Source organism: Mya arenaria, chromosome 11 (genome assembly GCF_026914265.1).
Source record: "Mya arenaria isolate MELC-2E11 chromosome 11, ASM2691426v1".
NCBI classification, from domain to species: domain Eukaryota; kingdom Metazoa; phylum Mollusca; class Bivalvia; order Myida; family Myidae; genus Mya; species Mya arenaria.
Window position 1 is genome coordinate 53,278,513 of NC_069132.1, and position 19,929 is coordinate 53,298,441.

General features: G+C 36.5%; 1 protein-coding gene across 2 annotated transcripts in view; it reads left to right on the plus strand.

Annotated features, from left to right (window-relative positions):
• LOC128207355 (uncharacterized) overlaps positions 1 to 19,929 on the plus strand; it is an 86,901-nt gene that overhangs the window by 35,141 nt on the left and 31,831 nt on the right. For both annotated transcript variants that reach the window (XM_052910231.1, XM_052910232.1), the window contains exons 7-9: positions 12,046 to 12,187; positions 17,208 to 17,470; positions 19,610 to 19,877. In XM_052910231.1, the coding sequence (XP_052766191.1) occupies positions 12,046 to 12,187; positions 17,208 to 17,470; positions 19,610 to 19,877 (673 nt within the window). The remainder of the gene's footprint in view (positions 1 to 12,045; positions 12,188 to 17,207; positions 17,471 to 19,609; positions 19,878 to 19,929) is intronic.

The following is a 19,929-nucleotide window of genomic DNA, read 5'->3' on the forward strand; positions in this document are numbered from 1 at the left end:
ATCACCAATACGGGGCAAATACGATCACCAATATGGGGCATATACGATCACCAATATGGGGCAAATACAATCACCAATATGGGGCATATACGATCACCATTATAGGGTAAATACGATCACCAATATGGGGCATATACGATCACCAATATGGGGCATATACGATCACCAATATGGGGCATATACGATCACCAATGTGGGGCATATACGATCACCAATATTGCGCATATACGATCACCAATATGTGGCATATACGAACACCAATATGAGGCATATATGATCACCAATATGGGGCAAATATGATCACAGTTATGGGGCAAATATGATCACAAATCTGGGGCAAATATTATCACAAATATGGGGCAGATATGATCCCCAATATGAGGAATATATGATCCCCAATATTGGGCAAATATGATCACCAATATGGGGCAAATATGATAACAATATGGTGTAAATATGATCACCAATATGGGACAAATATGATCACCAAAATGGGGAAAATATTATCACAATATGGGGCAGATATGATCACAAATATGGGGCAAATAAGACCACAAATATGGGGAAAATATGATCACATTATGGGGCAGATATGATCACAAATCTGGGGCAAATATTATCACAATATGGGGCAAATAAGACCACAAATATGGGGCAAATATAATCCCAATATTGTGCAAATATGATCACAAATATGGAACAAATAAGATCACAAATATGGGGAAAATATGATCCCAATATGGTGCAAATATGATCACAAATATGGAACAAATAAGATCACAAATATGGGGAAAATATGATCCCAATATGGTGCAAATATGATCACAATATGAGACAAATATGATCACAATATGGGGCAAATAAGATCACAAATCTGGGGCAAATATTATCACCAATATGGTGCAAATATGATCACAATATGGGCCAAATAAGAACACAAATATGGGCAAAGATGATCACAATATGGGGCAGATATGATCACAAATATGGGGCAAATAAGATCACAAGTATGGGGCAAATATGATCACAATATGGGGCAGATATGATCACAATATGAGGGCAAATAATATCACAAATCTGGGGCAAATGTTATCACCAATATGGTGCAAATATGATCACAATATAGGGCAGATATGATCACAATATGGGGCAAATAATATCACAAATATGGGGCAAATATGATCACAATATGGGGTATAACTATTATTGAGCTGTTATTACTTTTTTCGTGTCCGGATCATTCCTTGAAAAATACTGGATGGAATTTTATTAAACTTCATACAATGGTTAAACACAATTGGTGGAAATGTAGTATACAAGAACCATAACTCTCGCCACGGCATTGTCAGTTTTCAATCAGAGCGGGTAGGGGATTTTAATCACATTCAGTGATAGCTCTAGTACGATTTGTCTCTTACGATGTAAAATTATGTATCCCACTCTAACTATTCATATCTGAGTTCATACCCTATGTAATTTAGTGAACATAGCTAGTAACTTTAATAGACCAATTCCTATTTCCTTTTTTTATTTTCTTGGAAATATCTTCATGGTTGCTCTAGTTACCGACATAACAAACCTTATGATTACCTCGAATTTCTTCGAATTTTGTAACAATCTTCTTTTGCCATTAAACTTTCATTTCCGAAACCACGTGATACATTTAAAATAATACCCTGAAGCTCTTTGTAATTTACTCGTCTTTTGAGCCCATGTAATTCTCTTTGATTCCGTACTCTTTTAATTCTGTCACGGTTTAATGCCATGTTAAATCTGACTTCAGCTTTATCGTCTGCGTTTTGGCAAGACGTCTGAGCGGAAAATCTGATATTATGTTTATAACTGCATGTTTTAATAAACGCACGAACATAAAAGAAGTTAACAATTTAAATTGGGCGTAAAGATAAGCCCTTCGAGAAATCCTATCATACTTACATAATATTTATTCAACATATCTTTCTCTGTTATGCAATTCTACAATATTTAAATTGGGCATAAAGATGAGCTTTCGTCGAGAAAATCTATAATAGTTACATAAAATACAAACAAATTATCATACCAAGCTATGCAATTCTGCACTCAGTCGAACAATATTATCTCGATGTGCTGGTTATGTCGAACTGTTTCGATTATTTTGGTTTTGTTGTGCACTTCCGGTTAAATCGAATGTTCGATATCTCGAAGTATTTTCCGGGTTCCCAACGATTTTGACATAGCGAGTTTTGTTTGCAAAAAAGTAAAACTTTCGACTACTTGTTTCTGCAGTTTTCATATAAATAATGACTCTATGTTAAATTGGGGAAAATGTTTTCGAAAATATTTTAAAAATAACTACGATTCCTTGCTTAAGACTATGGTTGCCATGGTATCACAGTTCACACAATATTGAAACAAAGTCGCAGTCATTCTGCAGTTAAAGTGTTCTTACAGGATACCACATCCTCCGATTTTTCGAAATAGGTCCTAAAAAATAAAATTGTCAAATAAAATATAAATCATACTCACGTGTGTAGAAGTAAACACAAGACACAACTGCACCAGGGAAGTGTCGACAGCTCATTTTTTTTGCGCCAACGATAAGTGGTGGAGCTGGCGTTTAGTGGCCGTTTTAAGGATTTCTTAAGGAACGTTATTTGTTTTAAATCCCTCGTACAGGAAGGGCTCAATAGCAAGAGACGTTATTTTTTAAGATGTATTCCTAAGCTAAGATTTCATAAAGAGTTTCTACGTTGTTTTTAACATTTCTACGTCATTTATAAAGGAGGAACTGTTTATAGGGATAGGCGTTCTTGCTCAGTGGTTGCAGGTGGTTGTCAGAAATCTCCAACATGGCAAACTTTACACAGTGGCGGATCCGGTATTTTATGATAGAGGGGTCGCATTTGAGCGGTATATCTTAGGGCATGTGTCCTTTTTCACAGGACCTTATCCCTTAAAAAGTCTCTAAACGTACGAAGTAAGGGGTCTACGGTTGTACTCCAAAACAATTGTGGTTACAAACTGTAGTCTAAAGAGGTTCATCCTGGTGTAATGTATGCATATTCTGGTCTACAGTATTAACATTAAAAATTCACTTGACCAAATATTATATTCATTAGTTGTATTTTTTATTTATGTATATATTTCGGGGGGGGGGGGGACTCCAATCCCCCTGATTATCTAGTGTTAAAATAAAAAGAAAATAGTATCACTCCTTAATCTCCTAAGTCAACTCGCAGAATGCCAATTTTTTTGTTTTTTCTTCATCTATTGATCTGTTGATAGGTCACAGCGTGTAGACAGTTGAAAATCAGGACAGGAAATAAAGTAAGATAACCGAGCGAAGTAATAAGTTTGAAGATGATAAAAGTTGGCAAAGGAACGATGTCTGAGGTAATATGAATGTTCTTCCGGTCGATATTTTACGCAACAACAGGTTGCAGTCAATGTTTGAATGTTTGGATGCCACAGATGTCGGTTAGCACTTGACCTTGTACGCATTACACCGGTTAATTATTGTGTGCAACGGATGGTGTATACAATCGGTTAGCGCTTGACCTTGTACTCATTACACCGGTAAATTATTGTATGTAACGGATGGCGAATACAACCGGTTAGCACTTGACCTTGTACGCATTACACCGGTTAATTATTGTGTGCAACGGATGGCGTATACAATCGGTTAGCGCTTGACCTTGTACTCATTACACCGGTAAATTATTGTGTGCAACGGATGGCGAATACAATCGGTTAGCGCTTGACCTTGTACGCATTGTTACAGTAAATAATCGTATACAACAGTGGGCCGGTACAATCGGTTAGCGCTTGACCTTGTACGCATTGTTACAGTAAATGATTGTATACAACAGAGGGCCGGTACAATCGGATAGCGCTTGACCTTGTACGTATTACAACAGTAAATGATTGTATACAACAGTGGATCGGTACAATCGGTTAGCGCTTTACTTTGTACGCATTGTTACAGTACTTTTTAGTAAATGATTGTATACAACAGAGGGCCGGTACAATCGGTTAGCTCTTGACCTTGTACTTATTACAACAGTTAATGATTGTATACAACAGAGAGCCGGTACAATCGGTTAGCACTTGACCATGTACGCATTACAACAGTAAATGATTGTATACAACAGAGGGCCGGTACAATCGGTTAGCACTTGACCATGTACGCATTACAACAGTAAATGATTGTATACAACAGAGAGCCGGTACAATCGGTTAGCACTTGACCATGTACGCATTACAACAGTAAATGATTGTATACAACAGAGGGCCGGTACAATCGGTTAGCCCTTGACCTTGTACGCATTACAACAGTAAATGATTGTATACAACAGAGAGCCGGTACAATCGGTTAGCACTTGACCATGTACGCATTGATACAGTAAATGAGTGTATACTACAGTTGGCTGGTACAATCGGTTAGCGCTTGACCCTGTACGCATTGTAACAGTAAATGATTGTATACAACAAAAAAGACAAGTACAATCGGTTAGCGCTTGACCGTGTACGCATTGATACAGTTAATGAGTGTATACTACAGTTGGCTGGTACAATCGGTTAGCGCTTGATCATGTACGCATTGTAACAGTAAATAATTGTATACAACAGAGAGCTGGTAAAATCGGTTAGCTCTTGATCATGTACGCATTACAACAGTAAATGATTGTAGGCAACAGAGGGCTGGTACATCCATGAACGCATGCAATATCGTTGTTCGATCGTAAAAAAAGCTGTTAGCTTATAGAATCACGCTCGAGTCTGTTTCTTGGATAGATACCAGTACTGATGTCCAGTGTGAGAGGATTTGAAAAAGTGTGGATCGAACCAAGAACCCTCTTGGGTACGAAGCGGACACCTTATTTTCTGATCCACCATCATCGATACCAGTATATAGATCCATTTTGAGGTTCTTTGAGAAAGTACCTTTAGTTGTGATTGATCCAAGAGCCTCTTGGGTGCGACACGGACACTTTATCGATTGCATCACCCTCAGCCCTAAGAACGTCTTTAACCGTATGACTAAATCGAAAAAAAAACGTTTTAAAGTTTAACGGAAACGTTCAATCTCATGTAGATCGCAGAACGCGTTTACATATCTTGAATATCAGAAATTGAGACTTCCTGAATAATGAGATATAATTAATTGAGGAAATCATTAATGACTTTTTTGGGAGACATGATATAATTAAATCTTGGAAAACTAATATGAAGTTTACTCTTAATCGCAATTCACAGAGGATAATTGTTTGTTTTGTTCAGTGTAAGATTGTACTGTATTTCACCGAGTGAGCAAGAAAGCATATATTTCACGAGTGGTGTAGCCATGTATATGCACACGTAGCGTCATATCGGAAATGGCGTCGTTGAGATGTCTCTCAGCCTTGTGTGCGCTGATGTTTTTTCGGAAATTAGAGCGGGCTAAAATTTAAAAACAGTGAAAAGTATCAATTTGAAATGTTCTTTGTTTGATACAGTGAAATATGAGTTCTATTTCACTGAAAAATCTCTAAAAACCACCAGAAAACATATAATAAACTCAGTTTTTGTTTAAATTATAATCTGTATTCACAATACTTTAAGACTATTTCAAGAGCTTGTGGGGATTTTGAATATATCAGTAAGCAGATTTATATTTTGAGATGAAATCATTTTTTTCAGACGGAAATTTCAAATTTATCTTCTAACAAATCATCGACAAATTATCATAACACTTAACACCAGTATAAGTAAACACAGTCACAAATATTTCATGAAACGTTTCTTTTGGATGTTTTCATTCAGTGATAGGGAAGTAATTATAAAGAATGACACGCGCTCGGAGGCGATTAATTTGACGTCAAGAATAAACAAGTCGGTATTCGTTATCTTTGAGAACTATCAGCCGTCGGATAAGACCTACCTCGCTTCCATATGTTCGATGTACGTCAATCATAATCCGAATGATAATTTATTTCAAGCATATGTCTTGCTATCAAAGAAAAATGATACAATAACCTACTGGCTCTGAGATGAATATCTTAAGAATTAGGCTTAAGGCTTTATCTTGGCTTAGTTTTTAATGTAAGCACCAAAATGATATCAATTTTAATTCAATTGCAGAAGGCATATAAAATATTTTGTTTTTACGTCTCTAATCACTGCTCTGGTTGAAATAAATCTGGAATCATGAAACATGATTACAATCAGTACTACAGTGGAAACTGGCTATGTCGAACTCTGTTATCTCGAATGTCTCTTATGTCGAACTGTTTTCGAATGTGTTTGTTTCAGTTATCCATGTGGGGTTGTTTTTGGTTATATCGAATTTTCGTTACCTCGAATTGTTTCAAAAAGCCCCAACGACTTCGACATAGCGAGTTTTGGTTGTTGTCAGAAAATATTCCTTCATGAAAGAGCTTCATTTTGCTCATTCACTTGTGTCATCATTTGTCTAAACTCAGTTTTGTTTAACTAATTGTTTACTGGTTTATAGGTCACAGTGTCCCTTTCTTGACTTTAAATGGACACAATTTAGGTCGATGCAAACAGTAATTATTTAACTATTTTAATGTTATATTATGATTTACTTTTTTTAACTTTAATGATCAATATAGAAAATAAAAAAACAACAATATGATATGTGTGCAGTTAACAAATAATAGCATTTTTTTAAATTAATTAGTTACGTGGCCACACCTCCCCAGTTAAAAAAACGTCAAAATATCGCTAATGTTATTTTATGTTGACACAAATCATTTGCATTTGACAATGATAGTCAGAAATGGGTTGCATTTTAAGAGTAAACAGAATCAGTGTATAACGTCGTAGAATATAGATACTTAATGTTCTCCTGTGAATATTATCAGTTTCTGTTTCACAACCATGCTTCCATAATTCCCTGTTCTAACCACGGCAAAGGAAGAAAGAACGTTGATCTGTTACGCGGTTTCTTTGATGCGTAGATTAACATGACTTAGACCTGTAATTTTGTAAACCACCATCAAACAAGGCTTTATTTTTTCAGAACAATCGCGGTAAATCTGTTCATAGTTCATTTAATCATGAAGGATTTCTGAATTGCAATGGAAAACGTTGATTTTCCGTTTTCTCGACTATAATTATTGAAATTGTGAATTAGTATGCTAAGACTCTACCTGTTAATGATACCAACAACATTGTTATTACGCCGTTGATGAACCTTTCCCTCTCTCTTACGATGTTTTTTGCCTAACTGGCTACTCACAAGCTCATTAAATCACATTAAAGGGACTTCGTCTTATGATTTTGGATCAATTTTCTTATTAATGGTGATGAATCTGAAAAAAAACAACACTTTTATTATAATTCTTGTACTCGTTGGTACAGAAAATGAAGAAAAAATACAGTTAAAGTAGAAAAGAACTGATCTTAGTGGGGAGCTAACCTACGTCAGAGTTACATAGACTGTATAATAATTAAACCTTTAAGTCTTTTGTTTAAAAGCCTTACTAGTAGTTTGTAATAAGTTTTGCGGTTTTGTTTCGAATTTAAAAAAAAACAACAACATATACGAGTAAAACCCTTTTAAGTGGTACCAAAAATATAAGAGCAACAACCAAACAAAAACCACAAATTTGTACCTTACAAGAACCCGCCCCCCCCCCCCCCCTCTTACATAATCCAAGTTTACTTTTTATTTCAATATAGTAGAAAAAAATAATAAAGACGCCCAAAATGCACCATTTCGGATAAAAGATTGTTAAAAGTTTCATGGGGGGAGACCCCCCTGCCTGGTTACGCCCTTAAGTTAGGCCCCATGCAACATCGAGTCCCGGATCCGCCCCTGGTCAAGGCAAGTCAAGTTAACTTGATTTGGTTTTAATTAGAGTGCTTCTATTCTGGACTTATTAAGCGTACACGGTTTACCTAGATGACAGTATATTACAGTATATTATTGTTAAGTGTTTTTTTTTCTTAATATACGGCCGAAATCTTATTTTTATTCGTCGCAAACTTAGTCACAATGATCACCCAGAACTAAAACCTTCTTTCAAATGTTCTTAAGAAGTTTTCGACGGCCATTGATGTGTACACCCGAATCTGCCACAACGCCCATAATACACCGAACAACCATTGCAAAAGCAGATGGCGTTTTGGCTGACTCAATAATTAGTGTTCGTGTTTAAAGAACTAGTTTTCACAACATATAATATTTTCCGATTGTTTTTTATGTTTCTCCGTTCGTAATTGATGGTAATTTTAACCTAGTTAAACACAAATTAGCTCTTCCATGTTGGCCCGCAAGACAAAGGCAGAGGTAATAAACTGGAAATTGTCTTGCAACGCGTGTTTGTTGATGAAACTACCAGATGGATGTTCGGCAAAAAGCACCTTGGAAAATTGTAAATCTCTTCTAAACTTGCAATACAATTAGATTAGGCACGTAAAAATCGCTTACCCCAATTTCCAAATGACAAACATGTTGGTTGGTTGCGTAATTTACATAGAAAGCTTTAGATTAAAAAAATGTACGGAATGATTTATTAATGGTTAATAGATGTTAGTTTGTATTTACACAAATATATGAATTGATGCGTCGAAAGGTAGAATAACCATTTATCTTGTTAAAAGATGCACTCTTTCTCCCAAACAACATTTACCACAATGACTTATATTGTTTAAATATTGAAAAGAGATGAATAAATGTCGAAAACAATGGTTCTTATGAAGGATACCGAGTTAATTTGAAAGAAATGAGCATAAAACACGGTATTTTTACCTTATCAGACTATAGTAGACCAAAGTAAATCTTTTAGCATTCACCAATCATTTAATATTTTTGCTCTTTCTGCTATTAAATACATGGTAAAAATTTTGTTATCAGTAATTTATATTTTCAATAATTGCGTTATTAAGTAAGTACTTAAAGGCTTATCAGTACATGTACATGTGTATGTATTTATTTAGAATAAGAGTGTCAATTTAAATACTATCTCAAATCTCAAATTTTTAAATGATATATATTTTATTGTGTAAACTACCTACTATTAGAGGCAGTCATTGATTTTATATATCGTTTCATCTGATTTAGATCAACTGAGTAAAATAAACTTGAAAAATACTGCCTTCTCATTGGACAAAATATAATGTTGACCACTTATACAAGTAAGATTACGTACTCGAATCTTTAAATGTCAAGGACAGAAATACACATACATGTGAATCCATATTGTGTCCACCTCTTAAAGTTGCACTCTCACAGATTTACCATTTTTACAACTTTTTTTAATTTTTGTCTTGGAACGAGAAAATTTGTGCGTAAATATCTGAAAACCAGTGATATAAGATTGCTGACAAAAAATCAGATTGAAGATTTTCACATTTCCGTGCGGAAATTAATGTTTTATGGCTTAAACCGTCACTTACGGTTTAAGAAAAATACATAAAACATCAATTTTTAAACCTAAATATAAAAATCTGCGATCTATTTTTTTGTCAGCAGTCTTATACAACTGGTTTTCGATGGATTTTCCCAAAACAATCGCTAGTTCCAAGACAAAAAAAAAAGAAAAGTTGTCAAAATGTTAAATCTGTGAGAGTACATCTTTAAATAGTTGTTTATGTTTGCTTAATTTTGTTGGCATTAATCGCTGAATGCTTAACCTGTTTTATTGAGTTAATTCATTTATTCCTTCGAACAAGCTCGGACAGGTTGTTCGGACCATATTCATAATTTCTCAAAAAAAAGTGTTTTGCAATAGCTTTGATGTCGTTGCAGTCGTCGCTAAAGAGCAATGCCTTTAACATAAGCAATGATTTATAATGAAACTTGGTACTCTTGTTGCCAAAGACAACAATTATTTATTAAACTGTCAATATTATACCTCTGGCTGTAAAAACTATTGAGTTATGGCCCTTTTTAATGAAAAACACAACAACAACAACAACAACAACAAATCATTGTCGGCGTTAGGTCCGCGGCGCTCTAATTTCAAGAAAAGGGTGCAAAATCCTTCAATTAATCAAAATCCATTTTGTTATAAAACCTTCATCAGCGTGTTTTATATATTTAACATCATCTACGTATTGGAATATAAATTTACATTAATGTCTTTTGTTCATTTCTGATGCTTTGATGTCGAATGTATGCATTCATATGTAGTATTTAGATCTAATTTCAAAAACAAATTATGCTAAATATGAAAAATTAAAGAAATCGAATTTAGTTAAGAAATTACCTGAAGTATTTTAGGAATAAACAGCCCCTGTACTATGTACCCGTTTTTTACCATGCTCAACGAATTTCATGGCTGACCAATCTATTTATGGGGATATCATCCCTGTTTGAATGGTACGAAGTTAATTCTGCAATTGATTTCTTTGGTTCAATGCACGGTTTCAAATAGTAAAAAGCATATGTTTTGTATTATCTCGTTTTGTGTAATTTGTCAGAAATTACGGAGGAGTGGGTGTGAACCTGTATTTCAATCATTTTAAGATCGTTCCTGAAAATTGCTTAACAATTGTCTGGTTGTCTGCTTATAAACCATCTGGTTTCTTCCAAAGCAGGTGGCTTTAAGAAATGGGTGTTATAAGAAATAGATTAATCGCTAATATAAATGCAATATTGTGCATGTTATATGGTTAAATTGCACTAATTGTTATATTTTTAATGCACCTAGAATTATTGAAATTAGGTTAATGAGGAAAGGCAAATGAACGCACGCATTACAAATATGAAATTATTGCTCTCTTTTTTGCAAGTTATAAACAATTCCAGTCGCCCACTTTTCACAAAAGCGTTTTTTGAAATAAGGTTAATTGATGTGTTCAATTTAGAAAAAAAAACATGAGAAAGGGCGTGCCTTCTGACCAGCTGGCGGAATACAGTGACCTAGTGCTTTCAAATGCTAACGTTTGGAAATTAACCTAATAATAAAAGGCTAACGCATGCATTTACTTATAAAATATACCGATGTCCATGTTGAAACACTTCTGTTTCCGATCAAAATCTTTTGAACGACTTGATGAACAGGGGCGGATTCATAAAACATCTAAAGTCATTTATTAACTTAAGTCGATTTCTTATTTTTTTTCAAAGCATATGAAAACAATTTTTTTTTTTAAAGTATGTATATTAAATAAAGTTTCAGACATATTTTAGATATTATGTCATATCATCTATGAGATACTTGACTTAGAAAAATGTCTTAAGATTGGAAAGACTTAAGATGTTTTATGAATACTGGCTTAGTCTTTTTTACTTGGTATGCACATTGGAAATGGTGAATAGACGACTCCTATTGATTGTGGGGTCAATAGATCAAAGCCCCATGTTTGACGACCTTTACTAAAAAATATCGCTTCCGACAGGCAAGACATCCGATGTGAAGAACTCTAGTTATCCGACGATCGGAAGCAGAGTTCAATTTATAACAAATTGTTTGTATTTAAGATGAAATTTAGGTCTAGGGTGGTATTCAATATTGGTCTTAATTGAATATAAGATTGATGTAGCTTATCGGATTGCTCGATATACGGTGATGTATGACCATAAGATTGACTTAAATATGCATATTTAATACAACTCATGGGTTAAGAGACATTCAAGACAGCATTGCTAGACCATAATAAACCAAAATATATTGAATTCCACCCCAGAAGTTAACTATTTAAGAAGCGTTGAAATACAAACGTACACTTTTTGTTGTTGGATTAGAATGCCTAAAATGTAATAATAGCGATTTGTTTTCTCATATTGTATTGGTTCGTTTCTCAACGTAAATGTCCGTAGTGTTGATTGGATGGTGAATTAATAACATAAATACAGTAGCGACCGTAAAACAATGACGATTTGGAAAACCCCGTACCTTCTCGCCAATATTCATACGCCAAACGACAATTTTCTCACAAGCAGACGATCAAACGCCAATTTTGAAACGGAGATAATTATATATTAACTAATCGCGAAATATTTAACAAGGTAGCTCTAAACCATCTTCAAAGTCAACAATACAATATATTGTACTGATTTTCAAAATGTGTACGTCATCATGTATTCAATGTTACTTCTGGTTTCATTTTCAGACGAGTTCTACGGAAGCCGTGTTGGACCTCCTCCAACTGCCCTACGATCCCGAGTTCTGGCTCCTCGCCGTGGGAGAGGAGGGGACGGTGGCCCAGATACGCTTCAATTCCACAATATCTGACCAGGTTCCCTGGGATAAAGGCCAGTACTTTATTAAGTGACCATTATACAGTCGAACCTTGTTGGCTCGAACTACCATGGACCTGCGAAAATACATCGAGGTTCGGAAAGTTCGAGCTAAGCGGGAATGCTTTCTTTCAGTGTAAAGCAATCGGTCCTTTACATCCAGCTCGAGGCAACGAGGGAATCGAACGAAGCGAGTTCGAGCCAACGGAGTTCGACTGTTAGTGTATTTCCTTACTGGTGGTGTTGGTATCAGTCATATATTTTACCGTTTTGTGCCCGTTTTGTTGTCAAATTCAAACGACAACGCTCACACAGCTGGGACAAATTATTAAACACGTCATTTCCGGAATTGATTTAGGTAATAAATATTTTAGCGCGTTTTTGCAACTAAATATTAATTAATTTCAAGTGAAAGTGAAAACATTTCATTTCTTGCTTACTCGATGAAATAATGCCTTTTATAAAGTCCAATATTAATATAAATAACAAAAACATCGCCTGAAATGTGTAAAAATGGTTTATTTCATGATGAAACATTAATTAAAGATAAAAATAGAGATCTTTCGTTAATTGTCTATTTCAAAAGACACGGAAAACGCCTTATTTCGCGGAAAAAGCCTTATTTAGGCTATTGATAATTGAATCATTTTAGGCTTGGATTTAAAAATAAATCTCTCTTCTCAAGTATCTGTCAGTTGCTGTTTGTTCACTATGAAAAAAAGCAAGTAAAAAAAAAACTTAATTTGAAAAAAAGCCTTAAAAACACAAAACAATTAATGAAATATTTGCAAATTAATTACATAGCCGTTTTAGATGTATAAAAAATCAATGCTTATATTTGGCGAATAAGGCGTGTTTTTAGACAAATGAACGGCTCTAGGTATGTTCAGTTTTGTTTAACATTAAACACATGCAATATTATCAGCCTATATTCAAAACTTAGACATTTATCGTTGTTATGTTTTCTTTGTTTCTGATACAGACGACTTTTGAGTATAATCTACATCTTTATGATAATGAATATTTGAAATATTGGTCTTAAAGTCACTCGCTCATGGTTTTTAAAATACTCTTTTGTTTTTTAATTACAATAAAAAGTGTGGCAAACCATTAGGAGTGTAATAACAAAAATACCAAAAGCTGGAATCCTTCAGCAAATGTTGATATTTGCTCAAATATCGTCTTTGAAGACCACAATTTTCATTAGCGGTTATAATGCGACTGAAAATTAATTACGGCTGTGGTGTCGCGTGATTGGATGATAGACATTATCACGTGATGCTATCAATGTATCCTCAACAGGTCAACATATCCACCATTTCAGTTAAAGTCCCGGTGGCCTTGTGGACTAGCCGGCTGTTTTCTAGTTTGTTTTTCTTGACTTTTCCGGCGTGGGTTGGAACCACATTAAAACAAAAATACTTTTTATGCTATAACTGTATTCATTTCTGCAAATTCAATATCTAAGAGTAAAATAATGATAAAATAAGTGTTTTCAGATGCATTTTCGGGAAAACTAATTTTTGGTCCAAAAACATGAGCGAGTCACTTTAATGTTCATTGTCATAAAATTATTGAAAGAATGTTCTTGCTATGCTGTTAAAGTCGTATCATGTCGGTTGCATAGCAACCATTTTCTGTACTTAAATGACCTTGGCTTGGTTACCTTTCGTGAAGGTACAATGTCCGGAAAATATTATGAGCTCATTATATATTCCATAATGATAAACATCACCACAATTATCATCAACCGGTTTCGGCAAATACGTTTTGAGAGGGTTATTAGTTTCATTCGCCCATTAGGTTCCTAAGTACGCATTTTATGCTGTAGTGGGTAGTTCAGAACTTATTTGTTGAACTTGGCAGGAGCACAATCATTAATAAAGACCAACTAGGTGTTTATGAAGCTTTCATGTCATTCAAAATTGTTTCCCCGAAGTATCCTTCGGTCATTGACTGGAGACGCGCTGGGTTCTATCAACATTGGATCCGTATCATGTTTTATGACTGCTTATCGTCATTAAGGATAGTATGAGGCACAAATAAATGGTATTTATTTTGGAATAGGTTTCTGTTGTGGTGCTGTGGGGTATCAATGGCTAGAAAAATATATGGGTAATGATAGAAATGTATCAGCCATGGTAGAAAACATGTCTTAATCAACTAATGATCAATCAGGAATCCTAAGAAAAACAGGTACAATCGAACCTCGTTGGCTCGAACTCACAGGGACCGGCAAAAATAACTCGAGCCTCAGGAAATTCGAGCGAAGCGGGGTTTGTTTACATGTAGTATGAAGAATCCGTCCTTTAAATCTAGGTTGAGCCAACGAGGAAATCGAGCCAAACGAGTTCGAGCCAACGGGGTTTAACTGTACTGCATCTTGTAGTAGCTATGTAAAGCCCAAACAATCAATCGTCGGCAACCACGGTATTTGATTCTGATTTACTTAATAAATTCAGCGTATTAATGTATTGAGGGTATCCGCCGATAAATACAATCTCAAATAATGATTCTTTTAATGCGAACAACATTTTTTGTCCTCCATATTCAACGTTTGTTAAAACAACACGTGTCGACCAGTGCTACCTCAATATCTTAAAAATACATAAGTCAAATCTCAATCTCAACCTGTTTTTCCACATGATATCAAAAAAGTCATTTAAAATCGTTAAAGTGTTTTCTTTCTTTAAAGCTGCACTCTCACAGATTGACCGTTTTGACAACTATTTTTTTTTATCTTAGAATAAGCGCTTTTTTTGCGTTATTTTCCAGTGACAATTGTTAAAAGTGAGATAAGATTGCTGACACAAGATTAGATCGCAGTTTTTCATATACAACTTCGAAAATTGATGTTTTATGGCTAAAAGCGTCACTATTGCTTAAAGAAAACAGATATATTTGGCAGCTGTCCACACAATTCAGATATGTTTGATAATGAATTATCTTTCATGACTGATTTGAAGGCATTGACGGCGAAAGTATCTGATTCTGAGACAAAAAATGGTGTGTGTGTGGGGGGGGGGGGGGGGGGGGGAGGTTAATGCCAAATTGTCAATCTGAGAGTGCAGCTTTAAAAGCAGATTCTCTAGAGAATGTGTTTCCATAAAACCTTTGAGAAGTTCGAAAAAAAAGGTTTCTTTAGCAGAAAATGAGCTGAAGTACGCAGTTGCGTTATAAACTTTTGACAGGTCGAAGATTTTGTCATACCAAAACCCCCGATTGTGGAATAAAATTCGACGGGGGGATGGGGGTAGGGGGTTAAGAGTTTAATATGCTGCGCGTCTGCACAAAAGAAACATAAATTAGCGAAAAGGAACCAATGACCTTTAACACAAATACCACCATTGGCGCCGCCATTGTTTCTCCGTCACAAGACTATGACGTCATATATCTTGCTTACTTCATAATACAATAAGACGCTTTTCTACTTGTACGCTATATAACCTATTTCTGCTTACAAGCCCCAGTTCACTCTTAAGAAGTTCCTTCAAATCGTTAAGTACTTGCAACCTTTTGCCACCTACCTATCATGTAATGAGATTGTAATGAATGAACCGGTTCACCTACACTTACGCTCTTAGCTGAAGTATAACGGAGGTTAATAGCAAACCCTCAAATAACTTGTCATTCATCACTCTTGACTTATGCACCAGTCAATTGTAACCACGCCCCCCCCCCCCCACAGGTCCGGGGGGTATACCGGGGATAGCCGGGGAAATGGGCCGTGTTTTTACCTTCCAGTTGGTCCCGCAGTGCCGGGTGAATGCGGTGGTTTTGTCTTCGCGCCAAATATAGCAGGGAATGGGCCTTACTTAGGGTCCCTGTGGTGCGGGGGAATTCGGCGGGGGTTTACCAGCAGTTTGTTCCCGCAGGGTGGGGATTTTGCCCGGGCTAGGCTGGACCGAAGTCAAAGTCCCCGCTAATCCCCGGACCTGGGGGGGGGCGTGGTTACAATTGACTGGTGCATTAGTTAATCGCAAAAAGGTAAACGAACCTCATCAGTGGCGTAGCTAGCCCTCTATTCACGTGGATTCATAATTGTGTTACGATTGTTCGAGGGCATGCCCCTTCGGAAAAGTATTAAATAAATGGTGCAATCTGGTGCATTCTGGGCGTTCTGAAGTGCTTTATTTAGTATGGAGATGGGCAGTTTAAGAATCATGTAGTCATGTATGCATACTGCAACTTTGGCAGATTTTTTTGATTGTTTAAGTCAGAATCATGTAGATTTAACCGCGTACTCGTGTAATGACAGCTACGCGCCTAACCTTATTCGTGTAATGTTACCCTGTTAACATGTGCAGCTCGCTATCCAGTCGGTACATCTAGGTCGCAAAACGAACCTAATTAGTGTTATTTGAGGCTAATTACACGTACAGTTACAGCGATGTCGCATAAAGCGGGGTCGTCTAACGAACTTATTAATGTAATTTGAGCCTTATAACATGTGTAGCTCTCTATCCAGCCGCTACAACGAGGTCGCCAAATGAACTTAATTAGTGTGTGTGTGGGGGGGGGGGGGCGGGTGGGGGAGGGGGTTTACCTTAATCGACGATTTAAGTTTAGAGAATTTAAAATCCCTACCTTTTTGCCACCCACACACGAATAGCATATCATGTTTTGAACTAAATGGGGTGTCGGCGTGATATGTGATATGAACGTTACGGATATGATTCATCTTGCATTGTTTACCCGATATCAGGTCACTTATACTTACCCTATCACTTAACGTATAATTATAATACAGACAACATTTTCAGCCAATGCAATTGCAGATGAGCAATTATTAAGTAGTAGTCTTAATCATTAAGAATTTCAACTTTCGCGAGTGTCGCCCACTGCCACTACACCGATACAGACTCCCTGCGTCAGATTCTGCGCTGACAATGTGTAAGCCCATGAGGTTGTATTCGGAGTCAGATGACCTAAACTTAAGTGCAAATATCAAGAAGGGCTTGTTCGCTCCGCTTAATCAACCCATTCTTTATCACTAAGATTTTACTTCATGTCATATATCTATTCCTTCGTTCAGGAGTAATTCCGGTCGGCGACTCACTTCCCAGTCGTTACGGAGACGGTGCCGTGATTGAGTACAACTCCACGCTCAATCTGACGTTCACCATGCCGGTTATTGATGGACGGCTGGTACCGCGCCTCGCATGGACAAACCCGGAAGTTGTGGCGAGGGCCGGTAAACGGATAGAGTACCAGGTGGACCTCTTCCTTAACCAGTGCGACTGCGACCGGCCGCCTAACCACATGGCGGAACTCGTCGTCGCGGATGCCACAAAACAGGCATGTTAACGTTATTTATTTGACTGATAAAGATCTTTGGTCCAATAATGCAAAACATACGGCATTGGACATTCAAAAATAGCATGTTGAATGTCCATTGTCGTGCGAGGACGACATTCAATTTTGAACGTCCAAAGTCCAATGTAGTGCCAGCATGACATTCATCTTTTCGATGTCAATTGTCCAATGTAGTGACAGCATGGCATTCATCTTTTTGATGTCTAATGTCCAATGTAGTGCCAGCATGACATTCATCTTTTAGATTTATAATGTCCAATGTAGTGCAGCATGACATTCGTATTCTCGATGTCCAATGTCCAATGTAGTACCAGCATGACATTCATATTTTCGATATCCAATGTAGTGCCAGCACGACATTCATCTTTTTTATGTCTAATGTCAAATGTAGTGTCAACATGACATTTATCTTTTGGATGTCTAATATCCAATGTAGTGCCAGCATAACATTTATCCATGTATGTCTAATGTCACATGTAGTGTCAGCATGAAATTCATTTCGTAAATGTCCAATGTACTGCCAGCATGACATTCATCTCGTTAATGTTCAATGTAGTGCCAGCATGACATTCATCTTTCAGATGTTTGAAGTCCAATGTAGTGCCGGCATGACATTCATCATTTTGGATGTCAAATGTCCGATGTAATGCCAGCTTGACATTCATCTTTTGGATGTTTGAAGTCCAATGTAGTGCCGGCATGACATTCATCTTTTGGATGTCAAATGTCCGATGTAGTGCCAGCATGACACTCATCTTTTGGATGTCTAATGTTAAATGTAGTGTCAGCATGACATTTATCTTTTGGATGTCTAATGTTAAATGTAGTGACAGCATGACATTCATCTTTTGGATGTATAATGTCAAATGTAGTGTCAGCATGACATTCATCTTTTGGATGTCTAATGTCGAATATAGTGTCAGCATGATATTCATCTCGTAAATGTCCAATATCCAATGTAGTGCAAGCATGACATTCATCTCGTAAATGTCCAATATCCAATGTAGAGCAAGCATGACATTCATCTTTTAGATGTCTAAATTCCAATGTAGTGTCAGCATAACATTCATCTCGTTAATGCCTAATGTACTGCCAGCATGACATTCATCTCGCACATGTTCAATGTACTGCCAGCATGACAATCATCTCGTAAATGTTCGATGTACTGCCAGCATGACATTCATCTTTTGGATGTCTAATGTCCAATGTAGTGCCAGCAAGACATTCATCTTTTGGATGTCTAATGTCCAATGTAGTGCCAGCATGACATTCATCTTTTGGATGCCTAATGTCCAATGTAGTGCCAGCATGACATTCATCTTTTGGACGTCTAATGTCCAATGTAGTGCCCGCATGATATTAATCTCGTAAATGTCAAATGTACTGCCATCATGACATTCATCTCGTATATGTCCAATGTAGTGCCAGCATGACATTCATCTCGTAAATGTTCGATGTAGTGCCAGCACGACATTCATCTTTTGGATATCTAATGGCAAATGTAGTGTCAGCAGGCCATTCATCTCGTAAATGTCCAATGTAGTGCCAGCATGACATTCTTTTTTGGATGGCTAATGTCCAATGTAGTGCCAGCATGACATTCTTTTTTGGATGGATAATGGCCAATGTAGTGTCAGCATGACATTCATCTTTTAGATGTTTAATGTCCAATGTAGTGCCCGCATGACATTCATGTTTTAGATGTCTAATGTCAAATGTAGTGTCAGCATGACATTCACTTCTTAAATGTCCAATTTCTCATAGTAAGCTAAATGCGCACAACTTCACTCTTTTGCAATTAATTTAAACATTTATTTAATTAAACAAATCGTTAAAGTTATACTCAATGGAGTGTTAAAAATGTTTTACTTAATAAGTAATAATATCTACATGTATATACGGTCGAACCCCGTTGGCTCGAACTCCAAGAGACCGGCGAAAATACTTCGAGTCTCAGAAAATTCGAGCCAAGCGGGATTGTTTACCTTCAGTATAAAAAATCGGTTCTTTATATCTAGCTCGAGCCAACGAGAAATTCGAGCCAAGCGAGTTCGTGCCAACGGGGTCCGACTGTAAGTGTATTTTATCTCATTTAATCATTGCAAGTCCTTCATTTTACAGCCGGACGTAACGTTCGATGACATAGCATTTAACGCGGAATACCACGTAAAGATCTACCTCTTTTCCCAAAAAGAGGCATGGCATGGCGAAATCAAATTTTATACCCCGACGTGTGAAAAAACGCTCCTGTATAACGATGCTCAGTGCGAAAGTGGCGTGCAGGCCGCAACCGTTGTCAACGTCAGAAAAACGACGACACCATTTCCTAAGACAACGTTGGAAAATATTGGTACCGGACAGTTTGCGGCTATTAAAAAGGATGGCAATGGTAAGATAGTATCTAAGTTGTTTAGTTTTTACTCACAATCGAAACTCGTTAT